Source organism: Acomys russatus, chromosome 12, assembly GCF_903995435.1.
Source record: "Acomys russatus chromosome 12, mAcoRus1.1, whole genome shotgun sequence".
Lineage (NCBI taxonomy): Eukaryota > Metazoa > Chordata > Mammalia > Rodentia > Muridae > Acomys > Acomys russatus.
The window spans coordinates 23,598,916-23,618,071 of NC_067148.1; the positions used below are offsets into that span (position 1 = coordinate 23,598,916).

At 43.8% G+C, this 19,156-nt stretch overlaps 1 protein-coding gene across 1 annotated transcript in view; it reads right to left on the reverse strand.

Annotated features, from left to right (window-relative positions):
* The window catches only part of Sgpp2 (sphingosine-1-phosphate phosphatase 2), a 121,899-nt gene that overhangs the window by 29,102 nt on the left and 73,641 nt on the right, over positions 1 to 19,156 (reverse strand). Inside the window, exon 3 of the mRNA XM_051154021.1 lies at positions 3,183 to 3,362. Coding sequence (XP_051009978.1) covers positions 3,183 to 3,362 — 180 coding nt within the window. The remainder of the gene's footprint in view (positions 1 to 3,182; positions 3,363 to 19,156) is intronic.

A 19,156-nucleotide genomic window follows, 5' to 3' on the forward strand; every position in this document is an offset into this window, starting at 1 on the left:
TCCAGAGTAGTCAAGATTCCAGGCTTGCACCACCACCCAGCTGGTCCGACTTATCTGACTTGATGAAAGAGTTGGGAATGGGATTCATTGTATGTAATTCCTAGTCTGAATCTTATATAGCAATCTAATCATCTGGAAACATTTTAAAATGAGGACAGGTAAGGAGGAAATGCACAGGAGGGAAGATCAGTGAAGTTCTGATGGAGCCTGCTGCACTACAAAGGACTTCCCCCAGGGACACGGAGAGTAGGACCCACAGGGAGTGGTGCACCTCAGACACATCTACTGACGCCACATTATAAACAGTACTTAGACAAGTACACAGCGGTGTTCTGTGTGCCCATCTAACATAGCTTCTTGAGTGGCGTCAGGGAGTGGCAAAGACAGCCATGAGTAGGTGCAGGACTGGAGCCTTGAAAGCTTTACTTCTTTTATCAGCACTCCTGATCTTATACACGATGAAGGTCATCAGCCCCACCCCTATCCAAATATCTTTGTAAGCCTGCATATAGTGAGGTTTCATGGGGACCCAGATATTTTTTTTGAAACATCTTGGGAGGACCAGGGTCACCTACAACCAACTGGTGAAAGCCACTGAATACGTAGGCACATCAGAGGCTCTGATATATAAACATTTTGATTAGGAAGTAAGGTAGATGTCTGTCACTATATAGTCTAAAAGTCCCAAGAAATAACATCTTTCTGAGAAGCCCCAGAAACGACAGGCTGAAGTGGAAGAATTGGGTATACAGATGCGACAGCATTTGTCTAGCAGGGAAGAGTGTCTGGAGGAGTCTGGCTAAGGCTGAGTCACATAAGGGTGACAGATACTCGGCTACAACCAGGAAGCAGATAGAGCTGCTTAGGTTGCTGATGTGTTGTTCTGTAGCAATATGAACAGATTAGCCAGCCTCTGCCACAGACACTACACTGACTCACCTGGCCACGAGGTCCTCATATGGCCCTAAAACGTGAGTTCCATAATCGGCCCTGTTTTGTAAGTGGTGATGCCTTTAATTGTGACAGTAAGCCATGGTCACACTGGACTTTAACACAGGATGTTGTACTGTCCAGTCATTACCTTCAACCAGGATCCAGAGAGATGTACACAAAGCCACACAGCCAGTGGCTCAGGCAGAACCAGAAATCATTATCTTCTGTCCTTCCCCAGGTAGCACTGAGGCCAGTACACTTGGTTAGAAATACTCTCTTTAAAAAAAAAAATTTTTTGTAACAAGATCTTACTATGTAGCCCAGGCTTGCCTTTAACATGTAACCCTCCTATCTTAGTCTCCTGCATATTGGGGTTACAGGTGTATATACCACAACTGGCAGTTTCTGTTTAAAGATGTTTCACTGAACCAGCCTCAGACTTGCACCGGAAGGTATTTAAAGTGAATAAGTCCATGCAGTCAGATATTAACTTTGATGCACAGATAAATAGGCAAATCCACATTTAGATCTGTTTGTGAGTAAATAAACCTGAATCGCTGAGTGTATTTATCATGAAAAGCTAAATGGGAAAGAAATCACACTTCAGCTCAGGCCTTAGGGGGACTACCACATCATATGAGCCAAAAAGAACATCTTAGTTGGAAAACTTTAAAGGATTGTTTGGACTTTGAGGCAAGATGGCAGCCTAGGAGTCATGTCAGAAAGAAAGGATGATTGTACTTGTGGAAGCAAAGGAAATGGGAATATTTTAAAATTGTCATTGCTCTCTTTCTACAGCCAGCCTCTCCTCCCAGTGGGTTCAAACAGCATTCGATATGGAAAAGAATGTAGTTTGATTTTTAACATAAAATGTTAAATGGCCCACCAGGTGAATGTTTGATCATTGTAGTCTGGCACTGTTTGATGTAAACTTTGGACATGTAAACGTTAGGAGGTGCACCCCAGTGGGTCGAGGTCCCTCAGGCATGCCTTTAAAGATGAAGTCTGCCCTACACCTCCCATCCATCAAGATGTGAAAACCTGTCACTGTCACTATGATGTTCTGTCCTTAAAGATCTTTTCTCTAAACAACAACAACATTCATAGATGTCTCTCTCTGGGTACTGAGAGCCCTCTGCATAGTAGGCTGGGCCCAGGCCCACTGTGTCCTGCTAGGCAGTGGAGTATAGGTGGAACCCAGCTCAGACGTCAGCATGAACTCAGTCCCTAGGGACCTTAGATACTTTTGGGTCCTGGCACAGTATTCCAACAAGTTACAGCACAGTGGTTATGGCTAGATGGATATTCCTTATGACTGTCTTTGTCCTAGTGAGGGAACAGATCTAGGTCCCTGTAGTTAGGAAGACTGAAGAGGTGGAGCTGAGATCCGACACAGTCCTGACTTCTCCAACCATGCTGCCTGGATGAAGGAAGCAATGACCTAAGCTGGAATACTGAACAGCCGGGGACATCTGGGGTAAGGGGCAGGGTGACCCACTGATTCGATGGAATCTAAGACTTCCAATAGCCAATGAGTAAAACTTATGAAATTAAACACTAAGTCAAAGTGGTGTGTCTCAAATAGCAGGAAAGAAAAAAATCTTCCTTGAAGCAATCACATAACTTTGAAAAGGTCCTACTATAATTATCATCTAAGCAGATATTAAATGAAATTCTTCTATTTTCAACATTTATTAATCTCCTGTCATTTATATGGCTCTAAAATAAAAGAGGCATCCTTTCTAGTCACTAGACCCTAACCAGGGGCAGAGTCATCCTTGGAAGGTAATTTGGGGTACCCGACTCTCTTCTGCCTCAGGCCAGGAGAGTCTGGCAGAGGGATTTGATGGGATCATCTTTGCCCCAGAGGAGCATTTATGAGGATTGTAAACCCTTTGTGTCTGTTGTAAGCCCAGAGAGTGGAGGTTCCCAGCAGTCTAGGCAACAGCTCAGGTAAACGCTTCCTGGAGGAGAGGACACTGTCAGGCACCCCACACTCTTCTCCTCATTCTGGGGCCCATCCTCACGCAAAGGCAAATCTGATTTGGGTGCTAAGTTAGACGGTCACTTTACAAAGAAATTAACAACATCCCTGTGGGTTTCAGACTCCATTTTTTTTTCAACTTCATAAATCTTAATGTCCCTTAAAGCAGCTTTAAGAAAGATTCTGAATTGCTTTCCCCCCTTTCCTTCCTCATTCTACAATTAGCGCTGAGTATGGGGGAATATGAATGGGTCCCCCACCTTACCTGGTACCTGTCCATGGTAGAGATGAGGAGTGTGAAGGAAATGGCGGTGGCCGCCATGGCGTGGGTGGACGGCATTCCGTATTCTGCAACCACTCTCTTTTCAAGTTTCACAACTGGAGGGGATGAGGGCCGGGGCCACTTCAGGATGTCCTTGGCCACCTGGCCGATGTACATCACTAACTGTAAAACCAAAGGTCTGAGGTAACTATCCCAGCCGACTGCCTGGAGCCCCCTTTTCCTCTGCTCTGATACCCACTGGGAATGTCTGGTAGTGCAGACTCGGCTCATCATGCTTGTACAGGAAACATCTTATCAACAGGCTCACCCCCTCAGCCTCTTAATATTAATATACTTAACCAACACTCAGGTAGCCTGTGTACGCGTCAGGCACCGCTCTCAGCCACTTAGTGAGTCTCCAGAGGCCATGCTTTAAACTACTCTCTGAGGCTCCTTCCATTCCAGGAGTAGCCTGGACCAAAGTTAGCCCTGCACTCAAGTCAGACCATCATGCCACCCTTAAATGGCCTCATTGGAATTGTCTACTACACAGTCCTAAGCTTTAACCACAAACATGGTTATTCTCATAGATCATTTAGCTAATGAGCACTTTTTTTTTTTTCCAAATGCTGTTGTGACTCCTGGTAGATGTAAGGGGGACACCAGATACAATTTAATTGCACGTAGAAAGCTATAAAATAAACAAGTGTGGGCATTTTGAGGCTGATAACAATGACAAGTCAACCTGGAATTTGTCCAAGAGATTGTCCCCCATGAGGCCATTTAATGAAGAAATTCCTTCATCTTTTAAAAACAGTTTTTAGATTTATTTATTTCATGTCTATGAATGCTTTGCTCGAATGTATGTATGTGTGCTATGTGCCTGGTGATTGCAAAGTTCAGAAGAGGGCATCAGATTCCCCAGAAGTAGAGTTAGTGGTGGTTGTGAGCTGCCCAGTAGGAGCTGTAGACGGAACCCGGGTCCTCTGTGGGAGCAGCAAGTGCACTTAACGCCTGAGCCATTGGTCCAGCCTACATACAATCTTTTTTTTTTTTTTTTTTCTAAGTAGAAGCTGGAAACCAAGATGTGCTGCTCATGCTTTCCAAAAATGAATGAATGGGGCTGTCAACCACAAAGCCATTTGTCTTGTCAAAGAGCTTTACATGACCATCCCATGATCTGTGAAGGATGACATAAGAGGAGTGTGGCTACCCAAGAACCTGTCTTTGCAACTCAACTCATGGCAGTGGATGACAGAGACTTCCACCAGAGGTGGCCCTTTCTCCTCTCCTCTCCTCTCCTCTTTCTTTTCTTTTCCTTTCTTCTCTCCCTCTCCTTTCCTCCATTTCTTCTTTTTCTCTCTCCTTCCCTTCATTTCTTTCTTTCCTCCCTCCCTCTCTCTGTTCCTTTTACCTGAACTCCTATCTCCTGGACTGCCTGCGTGCCTGCCTCCCTCCCTCTCTTCTTCCCTCCCCTGCAGGCCTTTGCTAGTGTAGGAGCTCAGGACCCTTTTCTTGCAGGGGCCAGTGTGTCAATGGCTTTAGTCATGAGCCTTCTCATCTTGATGATGGCAACAGCATCCATGCTGCCAGGGGTAGATGGAGTCATTTTGCATTGGAATAGAACTCTTAAGAAGGGCTACTTCAAAATTATTTAGATTAGCCAGCTGACTGCCAGGGATTTCCACATGCCAGTGCATTCTTTCCACACTTCAAGGGGAAGGTTAATTCGGCACTGTATCCCCCTAGGAGGCACTGTGCCTGGGTTAAAACCCAGCAGAGCTTATAGTACACAGCAGGCCGAATCCCCAGGCTGTAATGATGCTGCAGTGGCAATCACTGAATTCTATCACTGTGATGTCCAATGGACTGTGGAACTCTTTACCATCCCTTATTAGTTGACAGCATGACTCTCCTGGAGACCTATTCTTTTTATGTTCCTATCTCCTTTCTGGGAACCTGTGAAACCACATCCAGCTATTATCTTGGGAGGTGGCAAAGACTATGGACTACTAAGCATTTCTCAGAAGCTGCTCTGCCGCCCCTCACCACCAACGTAAACAAAATATCACAGGCACACATGACAAATTCTATTTCATTCAAAGTACTGAAAACTCTCACAGACCGGAAGCCTTCAGATCATAACATCAAGGGAGATTGGGTAACCCTCACTTGAACGAAATTTAATTTTCTTGAAGTTTACAAGTCCTTTGACCTCATTTTTATTTCCCCTCCTATGCCTGAAGGATGTTTAGAATTAGAACAATTGTTCACTTCGCTTAAAAACATTGCCACACCTACACATTGTTTCCAATCTTAAAAATCCAAATAAAAATGGCTGCAGGAGCAGTTCTCTTTAAGCAAGAGAAAACAGATCTAAACTCTTTCAGACACAGATAAAAGGCTCATTCACAGTATGGATCTCTGTCTCTGCTATGGCTATTTATAACTGCCAAGCTATGCTGTGATAACCTTGTGTCAGCTCCTCGGCCTTGAGTAGGGAAAGGACTGCACACAGTCTCAGCAAATGTAAGAAAACGTTTAGCAGAAAGTTGCCCAAAGATCTCTGTGGGTGCACGCTCTACTTTGCATCCTATTGGGAGTCCCTGGAACCTTTATAAGCAGGCCATTAGGTTATTTATTCTTTCTCTTTGCTTCCAGGCCATCAGGAAGTGAGCAGCTTCTTCTACCGGCATATACTGCCTCACCCACCACAAAACCCAAGCAACAGGGCTTATAGATTTCAAACTTTCAAAACTATGAGTCAGAATTAATCTTCCTTCTGTTTAAGTTATTTATCTTGGGTATTTTTGTTACAGTAACACAAAGCTGACTCAAACAGTACATGTAGAAAAACACTTGGGTCCAAAGACCCTGGGGCTTACAGGGAAAACAGCTTACTTCAGATGCGCGAAGGTAAAAAGATGATACCGGTACAAGAACAGCATGGCCAGAGGCTTGGATAAGTGACAGTGCGGAGGATAGTGGGAGTTACTAGGAGGCTAGAACCACTGGAGTTGAACAAATGAGGCACACCAGCACACGTCAACTAGAATGGCTAAGACAAATAGAACCAAGCACAGCAGCCAGCGGCAAGAATAAAAAAAATCTGGAACTCTCTTATACACTGAGAAAATTCACCTGCGCAATGACTTTGGAAAAGTCTGGCAGCTTCTAAAGATGTTAAGTGTACTCTAATCATGTCATCCAGCCACACCAGCCTAGACATTCACTCACGACAAATGAAACCATATGCCACACAAAGTTTGCACATGAATGCTCATTGCATGGTTTTTTTTTTTTTTCCTGTTGTTTTTTGTAATAGTCCCAAACTGGAAACAGCTCAACTTTCATCAGAAGGTGAGTGAAATGTAGTGTCATCATACAATTGCACGCTGCTAGGGGACAACCCAAACCTGAGTTGTTGACACATGTTTAAATAGAGACAAAAGCTCAAAACAATGCTGCAAAGTAAAGAAATAGAAAAAGCAAATGGCATGGCTAAATGGTTCTATTTCTATAAAGTTCTTTAAAAATATGAACTACCTCATAGTGAGAAAGAGAGTTCTTATTTGCTAGGAAGGGAGAAGTCACAAATGATCATGAGGAGGTTCCAGGGGAGGGTGTGTGTGTGTGTGTGTGTGTGTGTGTGTGTGTGTGTGTGTGTGTGTGTGCTCGCGTGCGCGTATGTACACACATGTGCACATGTCTGCAGATGCCCACAGAGTCCAGAAGAGGGAGTGTGATCCCCTGGAGCTGGAGATACAGGTGGTTCTAAACTGCCCAACAGGGTTGTTTGGGAATTGAATGTGGATCTTCTGCAAGATCAGTACTCACTTTCAGACACTGACCCACTTTCCATCCCAAGCAGATACCCAGTTGTGATGCCAGGGCAGGCACACATGCCACAGTGTGCCAAACTGGACACTTCAAACATGTGCAAACATTACGGGTACACTAAAGATGGTTTGATTCTATCCTTTAAAGGAGCAAATTGAATATTATAAGAATTCTATCTTAATGAGGTAGTTGATTGTAACTTCTGTCAATTACGTCTCAAAAAAGTAGTTTCTATGTTTTCTGCAATGTAAGGAACAGCTGTCGAGGTTGGGGCTGGATGATGATGAGATTCTGAGCAATTTAAAACAAAACAAAACAAAACAAAACAAAACATTGTCAAATCCAGGCGAGAAATACCAGTGCAATACAGGCCAGCTGTGAAGGGGGATTTGAAAGATGGTCTGTGTTGCCTTTTGCTTTTAGTAATGTAAAAATATTGTGTAGATTTAAAGGAATGTGTACATAAAAAGAATGACAACTAGGGAGAAGTCGTGCTAGTAAGACAGAAGGAAGAAAATGACGGAATACAACGCCAGAGCCTACCAGGTATGTGAACATGCACTTTGTCGAGAGAAAGGCCTCAGCAGCACGGATGATCCCCAGGTGAGCCGTGACCACAGGCACCACTAGCATGGAGAGGGAAGGGGGCTGGGGAATGCCACCCGCTTTCCAATAAACAGGACCTTTCTCCTGGGGGAAGAGTGGTTTTGTGTGACTCCTGAGTTTCCACCAGGTTGAAAAGTCTTCTGCAGCACTCTGGCCTGAAGCCTCTGCTGAACAAGAAAATACTGACTATATTTCAGAACACAATTTGAGCATGCACTGGCATTTCCAAGGCTGTTCCTGTTGGTATGAACTGAAGGACGGCTGGGCCTTGGCTTATTTGAGTGTTATAGGGTTTCTCACTGTTTAGGGGCTCTGTGGCTTCTGAAAAACACTTCTGTGCTCCAGGGACTGCACTTGGTACCCTCAGGATGCCCCCCAAAAAGAAGAGCCAGTTCACAGCCAAAGCAACGATGCAGTTTAAAGCAATTTAAGGCATTCTGAAATGAAAAGTACACATGTGTAGTAGGCTCTGTTAACCAATAAATGTACACCTAGGCAGTAATAGTACTGCATTGTAGTTAGAATCTAAAAGGTGTTAGCATGCTGTTTAGACAGCTAGACACACACACACACACACACACACACACACACACACACACACACACTGTAGATTCTACCCACACAAATGTCCAGAATAGGAAACTACGGAGACAGAAAGTGGATTAGTAGTCACCTAGGGCTTGGAGGCTAGATGTCTGAAATCAGAAGTCAGCTGTTCCGTGCTTGCTCTGAGGCTCTGTGGCAGAGTCTTTTCTTTACCTCTCCCAGTTCCTGGTGTGCGTGAGCATGCCTCGATGATTGGTCAACTCATTACTATCCTGTCTCTGGGGTAATGTTGCTTCCTCTTCTTCTGTGTGTTTCATCCTGCCTTTCCCTTTATGCCCTTCTAAGAACAACTGTCAGACTGGCCCAACCGGAGGGTCTTAGAAGAACATCCTAAGATAATGCCGGCATGTTCTAGGGTGTAGGATTTGGACATGTGGTTTAGGAGACTCGCCATTCAACCTACTCTATGCAGTAAGCATTTGTGGATTGCTAAGAAAACGGTAGAGTGCTGGTTTGGGAAATAATGCGCAGAACAATACAGAAAAGGTCTTTGTTTTCCCAGAGCAAGTTAACTCATACAGCAAAAAGGATGCTGGGCTTTACTGTAGTTTACTGGTTTGATACAAAGCATTATGCTTTACAAAGTTAGAGTGTTGCCTGTCATTTGCCCTGGCTTTGGTTCTGAGCACCGAATACAACAAATGGAGGCAATAGGTTTGCCAGAGGGGTGTGTGTGTGTGTGTGAGAGAGAGGGGGGGGGTGTCTGAGATTTCAAATGCTCAACATCATATGCCATACATTAAATCAGAAGTGAGACCCAGCTGTGTACACATTAGAGTGGCTAAAGTCCAAAGCCCGGCAACCCCACACAATGGAGAAGATGCATAGTTAAAGAAACACCAACTCCACTTCTGGGTTTTAGTTGGGATTTTACATAGCTTGCATTTTAGTTCTTTGGTTCTTTGCTGTTTCTATTAACCCATAGCATTGTTTTAATAAATGTTATAATACCAACCTAAAAAAAAAAAAAAAAAAAAAAAAAAAAAGGAACACTAATTCATCACTGGTGGGAAAGCAAAAGCAATAAGATCGCTTTGGAAGACAATTTGAAACAAAAAAATATTTTTTTTTCCAAAGTTAAACATACCCTTACTACAGTCTGAGAATCATACTTGGAATTTATCCAAGTAAGTTGGGAAATTATATATACAAATAAAGCCTACACATGGGCATCTATAGACACTCTATTCATAATGGCCAAAACTTGGGAACAAACGTGATGCTCTTTGGTAAAACATACAGGCATATATATGTGTATAATGTATATATAAACACACACACACACACACATATATATACATACATACATACATACACACACACACATATATATACATACATATATACAGACACACACACACACATATATATATATACATACATACACACACACACACACACACACACACACACACACATTGTGGTACATTCTAAGAATGGAATATTATTCAACACTTGAGACTAATGAGTGATCCAACCCTGAAAGGCATGGAGAAACCCTAGATAGAAATTACTAAGTAAAAGTAGCCAATTTGAAAAGGCTACACATGTGGTTCTAACTATATCACATTCAGGAAAAAAGCCAAACTGTGAGGACCATAGAAAAATTGGTAGTTGCTGGGGGTAGAAAGATGGAAAGATGAGTGGGCAGAGCACCAGGTCTTTTTATGGCATTGAGACCATTCTGTTTGATACTCTGATGATAAATATGTGTCATTGTCTGCTGGTCACAACCCAAGGAACATAAACTACTGAGAATGAAGCTTATTGTCAACTATTAACTTTGGGTGACCAGGATGTGTCAATGTGGGGTCACCAGTTATATGAAATGTATCGCTGTGGTGTGGAATGCTGTCAGTAGGATCAGAGGGCATAGGACAACTCTGTAATTTCTGCCTGGCTTTACTGTCAACCTAAAACTGATCTAAAAACAAGGAAAGACTACTTAAAATCAGCAGACGGCTATTCCTTCATTTATGTCTCAGCTAAAGAGTCTAATGATTAACTCAACAGGGTTCACCATGAATAAAGGGCTTCGCTCTGTATTGTTGAAGGCCCTCCTACCTAAAGAGAAACAATTAACTGCCACCATCCATCCTGTTCTTTGGGGATAAGGCCCTAAAGGTCTGGCCATAAAAGCAAAAATCCAGGAGGAGGCAGCTCAGGAAGTAATTTAGATCATGAATGGCACCAGCACACCAGCACACCAGCTAGGCTTCACCACACGGTGCTCTGAGATGACCAGGGGCTTTGCAGGGCTGGGTTTGACAACAGATGTTAACCTTTCCCCCTTTTCTTCCTTTTTCTATTCCTCTTATCTTGTTTGATTTCTATCTCATTTTGTATGCATTGTATGTGTGCATTACTGTGCACATGGTGAGGGGGGTGCGGAGGAGGGGGAAACGTGTGCAGGATCCCTTACTAAATCCGGACCTCTCCATTTTCCCTTACCCTGGCTGGCCATCTAGTCCCCCCAGGACCTCCTGTCTCTTCCCAGCCCCTAGTACCAGGGTTAGAGGCATGCGCCACACGTGGCTTTTATGTGGGTGTTGAGCCGCAAGCATTTTATTATTGTGAATCAGATCCCCGTGGCTTGCGGCAAGCATTTTATTACCATGATCAGCCTGTGCCCTGCTCTAAGTTACTCCATATAATGGAAAAGACTGGCCTTTTAGGCTGTACATTGCCCTGAGAGACTCCGATTTACAAGTGACTTGATTTCCGTCGTGAGGGTAGGTGACTGTGTGCTTAGGCACACCTGCAAACAACACCATCTGTCACCAATTTTGTAGCACAGATTGACAAATGACTCTTTTGGGAGGGAGATAGTTGGGGCCATGTGGGCATATTAAAATCATGTCATAGAAACGTTGCCCTAGAACTTATTGGACACACAAGACTAAAGAAAAGGTATAACACCCTTACTTAACCTCATAAACAGGTGAACATTCACCCTAATGATGGTAAAAGCCCCACCAACATGACACCTGACAACAAAGAGCAACAGGTAAAGAACTCCCAGCACTCCTGTGGTGGTTTCAAAGAAAATGGCACCCATAGGCCCCTAGGAGGCATGGTTTTGTTGGAAGAAGTGTCCACTGGGGGCAGGCTCTGAGGTCTCAGATGGTCCAGCCATGCCCAGAGTGAGAGTCACTTCCTGCTGCCTACAGATCCACAGGTAGAACTCACAGCTACCTCTCCAGCACCATATCTGCCCATATGGTGCCATGCTTCCTGCCACGATAACAGTAGACTGAACCTATAAACTGTAAGCCAGCCCCAACTAAATGCTTTCCTTTATAAGAGTTGCTGTGGTCATGGTGTCTCTTTACAGCAATAAGACCCTAACTATGACAACAATTCCCAAAGGCCACAGCTCAGCTTGGTCCCTGGTCTACTCAACTGCTGTTGTGTTCATCCTTCTGTCTGCCTGTCTGTCTTCTGGACCTGCCATCCATCAGTCTACCCATTCTGCCTTGACTGGGTCCTACCCTTGCTACAGCTGGTTTGGGGTCCTTCTCATATGAATGCGGGCTCCATCTACATTTCTATCAGATTACTTCTGGAAACTCTACTGCAGCCCCTTTAGTTTTTTGCAACCATTCTGTGACTTAGGTGTATGTGAGTGAGTGTGTGTGTGTGTGTGTGTGTGTGTGTGTGTGTGTGTGTGTGTGTATACTTACCATGTTGTGTGATATGAGAGTTAATATTAATAACTAATATTGGAAAAAGGAACCTGTGATCACCTTGGCTAGATTGCCAAGGGACATGTGATTATCTGCAAATTGCTGCCTATTAAACCACTGACATTATGGAAAAACACAAATGTGTTCATCTGTGTTTCTAGTATAGCATGCTCATGACCTTCAACCCACTGGGCCCTGTCTTCTCCCCAGCTCTTAACCTATTTTGTTACTTCACTCTGCAAAATCAATGAAGCGCAGGTGGACAGATGTGGTTCTCAGATCAGTGGGAGCCCAGTAGATCAACTCTCTCAGCGGGAGCCACAGCCTTTCACTATAGAAAGCATCCGGCATATGCCCGTCCTGGAAGGCTGGACTGAAAAGAAGCTTGGGGAGAAGTCGACACACTTCCTCCTAGTATGCCGGTCTTCTCTTTAATGCCACTCAAAATAAAAACTCTACCACGTCTAACATGTCCTCACACGGCAAGGGCTTTGCTTTTCGCCATAGTGTAAATAAAACCAGAATTGTTTAGGAAGCAGAAGATTCTGGAAACTACTTTGTGACTAGCAAAGCTGCTACTGGGGTTCTACAAGCAGAGCCCCACACTCATGCCTCTGCTGGCTGCCCCAGCCTGCCCTTCCCACAGGGCCCTCCCAGCCCCATGGAGTTGGTGAGGCCAAAGCAGCTGTGGCATTGGAAGAAGAGCCAAGAGGCCCTTTCCAAAGGACCCCTGCACACATACACACACCCTGGCAAACCCTAACATCTTTCTTCTTTCTGGCTACACCTGGTGTCTCCTCTACCATGGGGGCATCACATCTAAGAGTTACATAACAGGGTGACAAGGTGTTCTTATATCATGACTCTGTTCTATCATCTATCAACTGTTGGAGACTAGAGAACAGGGATTTAGCCAAGAAGCACAGCTTTACCATAGTTTATCCCCATTGTGTTTCTCAGTATGTGTGCACATGCGTGTAGGTACGCACATGTGTGCATGTGCCTAGAGGCCAGATATCAATGTTGACTGTCTTCCTCTGTTGCTTCCTGCCTTGGTTTTTGATTAGTCTCTCAATGAACCTAGGGTTCATTGGTTTGGCTAGACGTGTTGGCCAGAAAGTCCCCAGGGTTCTCCTAACTCCACATCCCCAGTGCTAGGACTACAGGCATGTGCCGCTGTGTCCGGCTGTTTATGTGGGTGCTAGGACATGAGCTCAGGTCCTCAGGCTTGCCCAGTAAGCATTTCTATCCAGTGAATCTCCTCACTGGCTCTTCTATCCCACTTTTTTTTGTTGGTGAGGAGGGTGTGAAACAGGATGTCTACATAACCCTAGCTATCCAGGAACTCACTATGTATGCCAGGCTGGCCTCAAACTCACAGAGATCTGCCTGCCTCTGCCTCCTGAGTGCTAGGATTAAAGGTGTGCGCCACCATGCCAGACTCCTTTTTATTGCTGCTGCTGCTGCTGCTGAGTCTTCTTTTTTTCTTCTTCTCTTAAGTTGTTGTCCTCTTCCTCCTCCTCCTCCTTCTCATCCTCATCATCATCATCACCACCACCACCACCACCACCATCATCATCTTCCTGCTTCTTTTTTTCTCTGCATAGCCCTGGCTATGCTGGAATTTGTTTTGCAGACCAGGCTGGCCTTCAACTCCGAGATCCTCCTCTCTCTGCCTTCTGAGTGCTGGAATTAAAGGTGCGCACCACCAAAACCAGCCCCATCTCACTTCTTATTGCATCTGAATCAGGCTCATTCTCCTTAGAGTACTGACATAAGTCACGAGTCACTGAGCAGTCTTCTCCTAGGCTCACAGGAAAGAGAACAAGAACAAAGGCATTTGTGTGGATGCTCTTACTGTTTTCTTGAAAGCCTTCTCACTAGTGTGAAATGCCTGTAGCAAGTAAAAATAAAGCACTTAGCCTTCTTAATGCTAGGAGTAGGAGGACCAGGGGGGATTCTTCTGGAACCGATGATGAAAATGTTCCTGAGGTAAATAATGGTGAGTGGCCACACGACTTCATGGTTATCCTGAGCCACACTCTTTAACAGGTAACAATCATATACATTCATTGTACATATGATGGGTTTCATAACAACTTTTAAAAATTGAGGTAGATCATGTACTCTGACCATAAAGGAGATGATATTGTGGGAACTGTGTGTGTGTATACATACACATACATATATATTTATACATAGTTGCATATATACACAACTGTATATATACACAGCTGCATATATACACACACACACATATATACATATACATGTATATATAAATATACATACATAGAAAGGGAGAGGGAGGGGGTTATGGGTAGGAGAGATAGTTCTGCATACTGTGCAAATCTGAGGACCCGAGTTTGATCCTGAAGACAAGCCTGGTGTACAATGAGAGTTCCAGGACAACAAGGGATATCATACAGAGAAACCCTGTCGAAGAAGAAGAAGAAGAAGAAGAAGAAGAAGAAGAAGAAGAAGAAGAAGAAGAAGAAGAAGAAGAAGAAGAAGAGGAAGAAGAAGAAGAAGAAGAAGAAGAAGAAGAAGAAGAAGAAGAAGAAGAAGAAGAAGAAGGAGAAGAAGAAGCCCCCCGTCATGGTGTTGCACTCTCCTAGCCCTACAGTGAAATGAGAGGTGAAGGCAGGAGAACTGGCTGGAAGGTCACGAGTAGCTATCTCAGAATATAGTGCACAGAATAAACAAGAAAGACCCTTTCTCAATAAGATGGAAGGAGAGAATGGACCCTTGAAAGTTGTCCTCTGCCCTCGCTGCACACACACACACCCACAAAAAATAATCTAGGGAGAAAGAAACTGGAGAGTGGAATGGGCCTCTTCTACATGTCGTTGAATTCCCTTGTTCTAGAACTGACAATGTTGCTATTGACAATGCTTGCATATCCAGATGTGACTAGGAGCAAACTATTGAGATTACTAATGCCCATTTCCTCAGTCATGTTTAAGCCCTCCTCTGTACCCCAGTTCCACAGAGCAGTGTGGAAGTGACCACTTAAGGCACATAGAAGCCGCCCACTGAGAAATCCATCTCCTCAGGACTGCAGTGTGGGAGTTGTTCTAACAATCATGCTGCAGCCATGGAGTCTCCAAGTCCACAGCTTCCCAGGCTTCCTTAGCTGGTGGTCCTGTTGACTCTGGGTTCAGTTTTGTTTTGTTTGCTTGTATCCCTTCTGGAATACACACTGCTCTGTAGGCTCTTATTTTGCTTCAGGGAATGAATTAAAAGCACTTCTTTGGAACAGTCTAGAGGCCTACCATCCAATAGGAAAAGTTTTCAAATGGTCAATGTCCGTTCAGACGGCTGGGTTTAATTTTATTAATAACAATAATTAAAAAGAAAAAAAAAAACCAGACCCATTTAACTATGTGTGCGATGGGGGGGGGGGTATGTACGGGTGTGTGGGTTTGTGTGTGGGAGTCAAGGAGAGAAACAAATGTTGTTTTAAACCAATAAAAACTTGTACTCTAGCTGGAAGGACCAAAGCAAGGAAACGTAGCAACCGCCTTACACGCCAGGAGAAGACAGAAAGCGAGGCTTCCCATGCCCGACTTCTACAAAACAGATGGCGGGTGAGGGGAAGAAAACACACTAACCCTGTTGTGACACTTGCTCTACACACGTTTCCATTTGATCAAGTTCAGATCTGCTGCTGAAATGCTGAAGAGACACTGAAGGTGCAATGATTAATAACGTGTAGACGTGGAGAAAAGCAGGAAAATCACGTCAAAGACAGCTTACTCTTCATGTAGGAATTTTTTCGCCTGTTTTTTTCCCCCCATAGGTATTACTGCAATGATCACATGACCTCTGTTTCACAGATGTAGACTCTGACATGAAGAAGACATGTCTTGCCAACACTAGAGGTGTGCAGAGGAGCTGAACTTAACCCTTTAAATGTGTCTTTTTAGTACATCCCACCATCTGGCACCTGACAAACCTACTACACCTGTAGGTCAGATGGGAGCAAATATGGTACCCAAGAACAGAAATCAGTCCCTAAATAGCCCAAGTTCTATCTTAATGCATTAGAGCCATCTGGAGTGCAGTGGAGGGCATCAGGGGCTGAGGGATGAAGATGTCAATTATCAAAGACCTGCCACCAGTGTCCCACCAAGGTATGTTCCAGGAGGCTGGGACCAATATTTTGTCCCTTGTTGGGTAGACAACACATCCAAAGCAATCCTCAGTGAGGTCTTCAGTTTTAGGAGCCATCCAGCTCATATAAAAGTAAAAACACACAGAAGCTCACCTCTTTCAAATAAGCAAACATGCAAGCCACAACAAAACCCTGAAAACTCCAAATATGCATGAGAGGACACTACCCAGTGTTTAAACATAATTACAGCCAAATGAGAAAAACCAAGATGCTGTGAGAATATATTTAGCTTCTATTTGCATATTTTTAAATGGATTTGCATATAAATGTGTATAGGCACATGAGGAAAACAGACAATAAGCCTGATGGGTTTAGATGGAGTCCTGGGGTCGCATGGCACATCTTGTGGGCTAACAGAACACATACATACACACACACACACACACACACACACACACACACTGTTCATGCACAGAACAATTAACTACCTGTTTTCCCCAAGCAGTAGCCATGTTGAACCCTGGTCATCACGGAGCGAGAACAGCATAATGGCTAGCTTGCTTGTATTTTCAAGCCTGCTTTGGCAAAGTTTTAAGGGGCCTATGTAAGAGACCTCAGATGGAGTTTTTTCCTGTCTAACTCTTACTAATCTGGCTGAGGAGGTTTCCTTTGTGAGCTCCGGGTTCACTGTTCCCAAGTCTCTCTCAAAGTGCAGTTGTTCACAAAAGCCCCACCAAGGTTCTTCCACCTCATGCCACTCTTGTTAATATCCCCAGTCCTTTAAGATTATTCTTTAAACTAGTGGAACATTTAATGAAGCACTCTTGAGACCATGGTCTTTGTGTGTGTGTGTGTGTGTGTGTGTGTGTGTGTGTGTGTGTGTGTGTGTGTATGTGTGTGTGTGTTGTGTGTGTGTGTGTGTTGTATGTGAGTGCACACACATGTACATGTGTGAGCTGCCCATGCATAATCTGGTAGAGACCAGAGATCAATGTCCTGTGCCTTCCTCTACCTCAGTCTTTCAGGCACAGACTCTCACTAAATCTGAAACTTGAGGCCAGCAAGCTCCAGGGATCTGTCTCTACCCTCCAGTGTTGGGGTTATTGATGCATACTTCCATATTTGGTTTTTATATGGGTGCTGTAGGCCCAAGCTCAGATCATCATTTGTTCAGCAAGCACTTTACTTATTCAGCTACCTCCCCAGCCCCTGTTAGTTATATTCATAATATGTGATTAGTCTAAGATGTATATATTTAAACTAAAAAAATGAAATAAAATAAAATCATCTTGCAGACTATTTGGGAATCACAACTGTATTATTATAATTATACTAATTATATATATTATATATATGTATGTATGTATATATGTATACACACATATATACATACAACTGTATATATAATTACCTATGGCTATAGGTAACAACTTTATGTGACTGTGTCTAGTATATGGATATTTTATCTTTCAGTCCCTATAAGAAGCCTGGAATATGAATGAATTAATGAATGTAAGCAGGAAATGTACACATATTTCACATTAGCCAAATTTTCGTTTTCTGAGACCTCTGGCTCAATAGATTTAGAGGATCATTTATTTATTTATTTATTTATTTATTTATTTATTTATTTATTTTGCTATTAACACTCATGCAATTAGATGGGTGGCCAAGGGAGAAGAACTATTTCTGAGGCCAGCCTTACATATAGTAAGATGGTGGGTGTTCAAAAGCCAATTGTTCATCCTACTTGCTATATGAGGTTCAGAGTCCGAATGGATTCCAGTGGTACCCAGGGAAGCTTCTGTTTCATTGTGAAGACCGAGAAAATATTTGTCTCTAAGAAGATGGTCATAAAAATAGATTTTCCCCTTTGTCCCTGTCTCCTCCCAACACAAACACCAACTTCTGTAATCCTTAACAAAACAAGAAAATAACTCTGAGTTTTTGTAAAGTGTCTCAAGTTTGCTGGGGATAAGGGTGTAGTTAGTCAGGGAAAGAATGATATCGTCAAATGGGATTCCAGATCCGCGTGTCTTGTAACAGATCTGTTGTCTAGTTGTCTAACTCAAGACAAGAGGGAATGCAGCTGTGGGTCCGTCTCTTGTTTTTCCACACCTCCTTGTGAAGAGGTCTCCTCATAAGATGGAGAAGGGAGGTCCACTAAGACCCACTCAGAACCTAACATTGAGCCCTGGTCTTCTGGCCAACCACCAGCTCTCCTTGCACATGTGGTCAGCTATGTCTTTCAGACTAGCCTTTTATAAAGAGGGGTTTTTTGGTTTTTGTTTTTGTTTGTTTGTTTTTTGATGTTTAAAGGGTCTCCTCCATGCTCTGAGCAACTGAAGCCGAGGCCCCCTGAGAACGTCTGCCACAGGCCCACATTCTTAATGGAAGATGACAAAGGTTTGAGGGATGGACACATCAAATAAATAAGAAAGATTTATTTCTAAGTTATTAGACTCCGAGGAACCTAAGAGCAATGCTACCCATCCCGGTTCTGACCTACATCTACAGAGCCCCAGGGGCTTGCTTTTCCTATGAGCAGCTAGCTGTGCTGCTCTGAAAGAAGTCTGGGCTGACAGTGTCAGCTCATGCAACGCCTGCTCCAACCATCAGGATTAACACCAACAGAAACACTGTTGGAGAAGCCTGTGTGCTCAGGGGCTTGTTAGAGGAAACTGCGGCATCTCGGGGCTCCCATTCTAACAATGAACCAAATAGCAAGGACAATAATAGGCAATCATTTCCCGGTTCTTAGATCTACATATTCTTTGTGCGGAAAGTGGATGTTACCAGCCGCATCTCCTAATGCCTAAAACAGTCACATCTATGTGGGGCGAGTGTCAGTCCGAGATGAGGCGTTCGGTCCTCAGCAGCTCACGGACAAACTGAATTAGCAGCTGGACACTGAAAGGAGATGGAGAGCGAAGGGGGACATATGAAGATTAAAACCTCAATATGAAGCCTAACAAGGTTACAAGATACATAATTGCAGGAAGCAGGGAAGAAAATTCACTTAAGATGATGCAGTCTGGGGGAGGGCACCCTGGATATTAGTCGGCCCGGGCAATCTAGGGGCATAGCCAAATGGACTCCTCCAGTGATTTACTCCACATCTG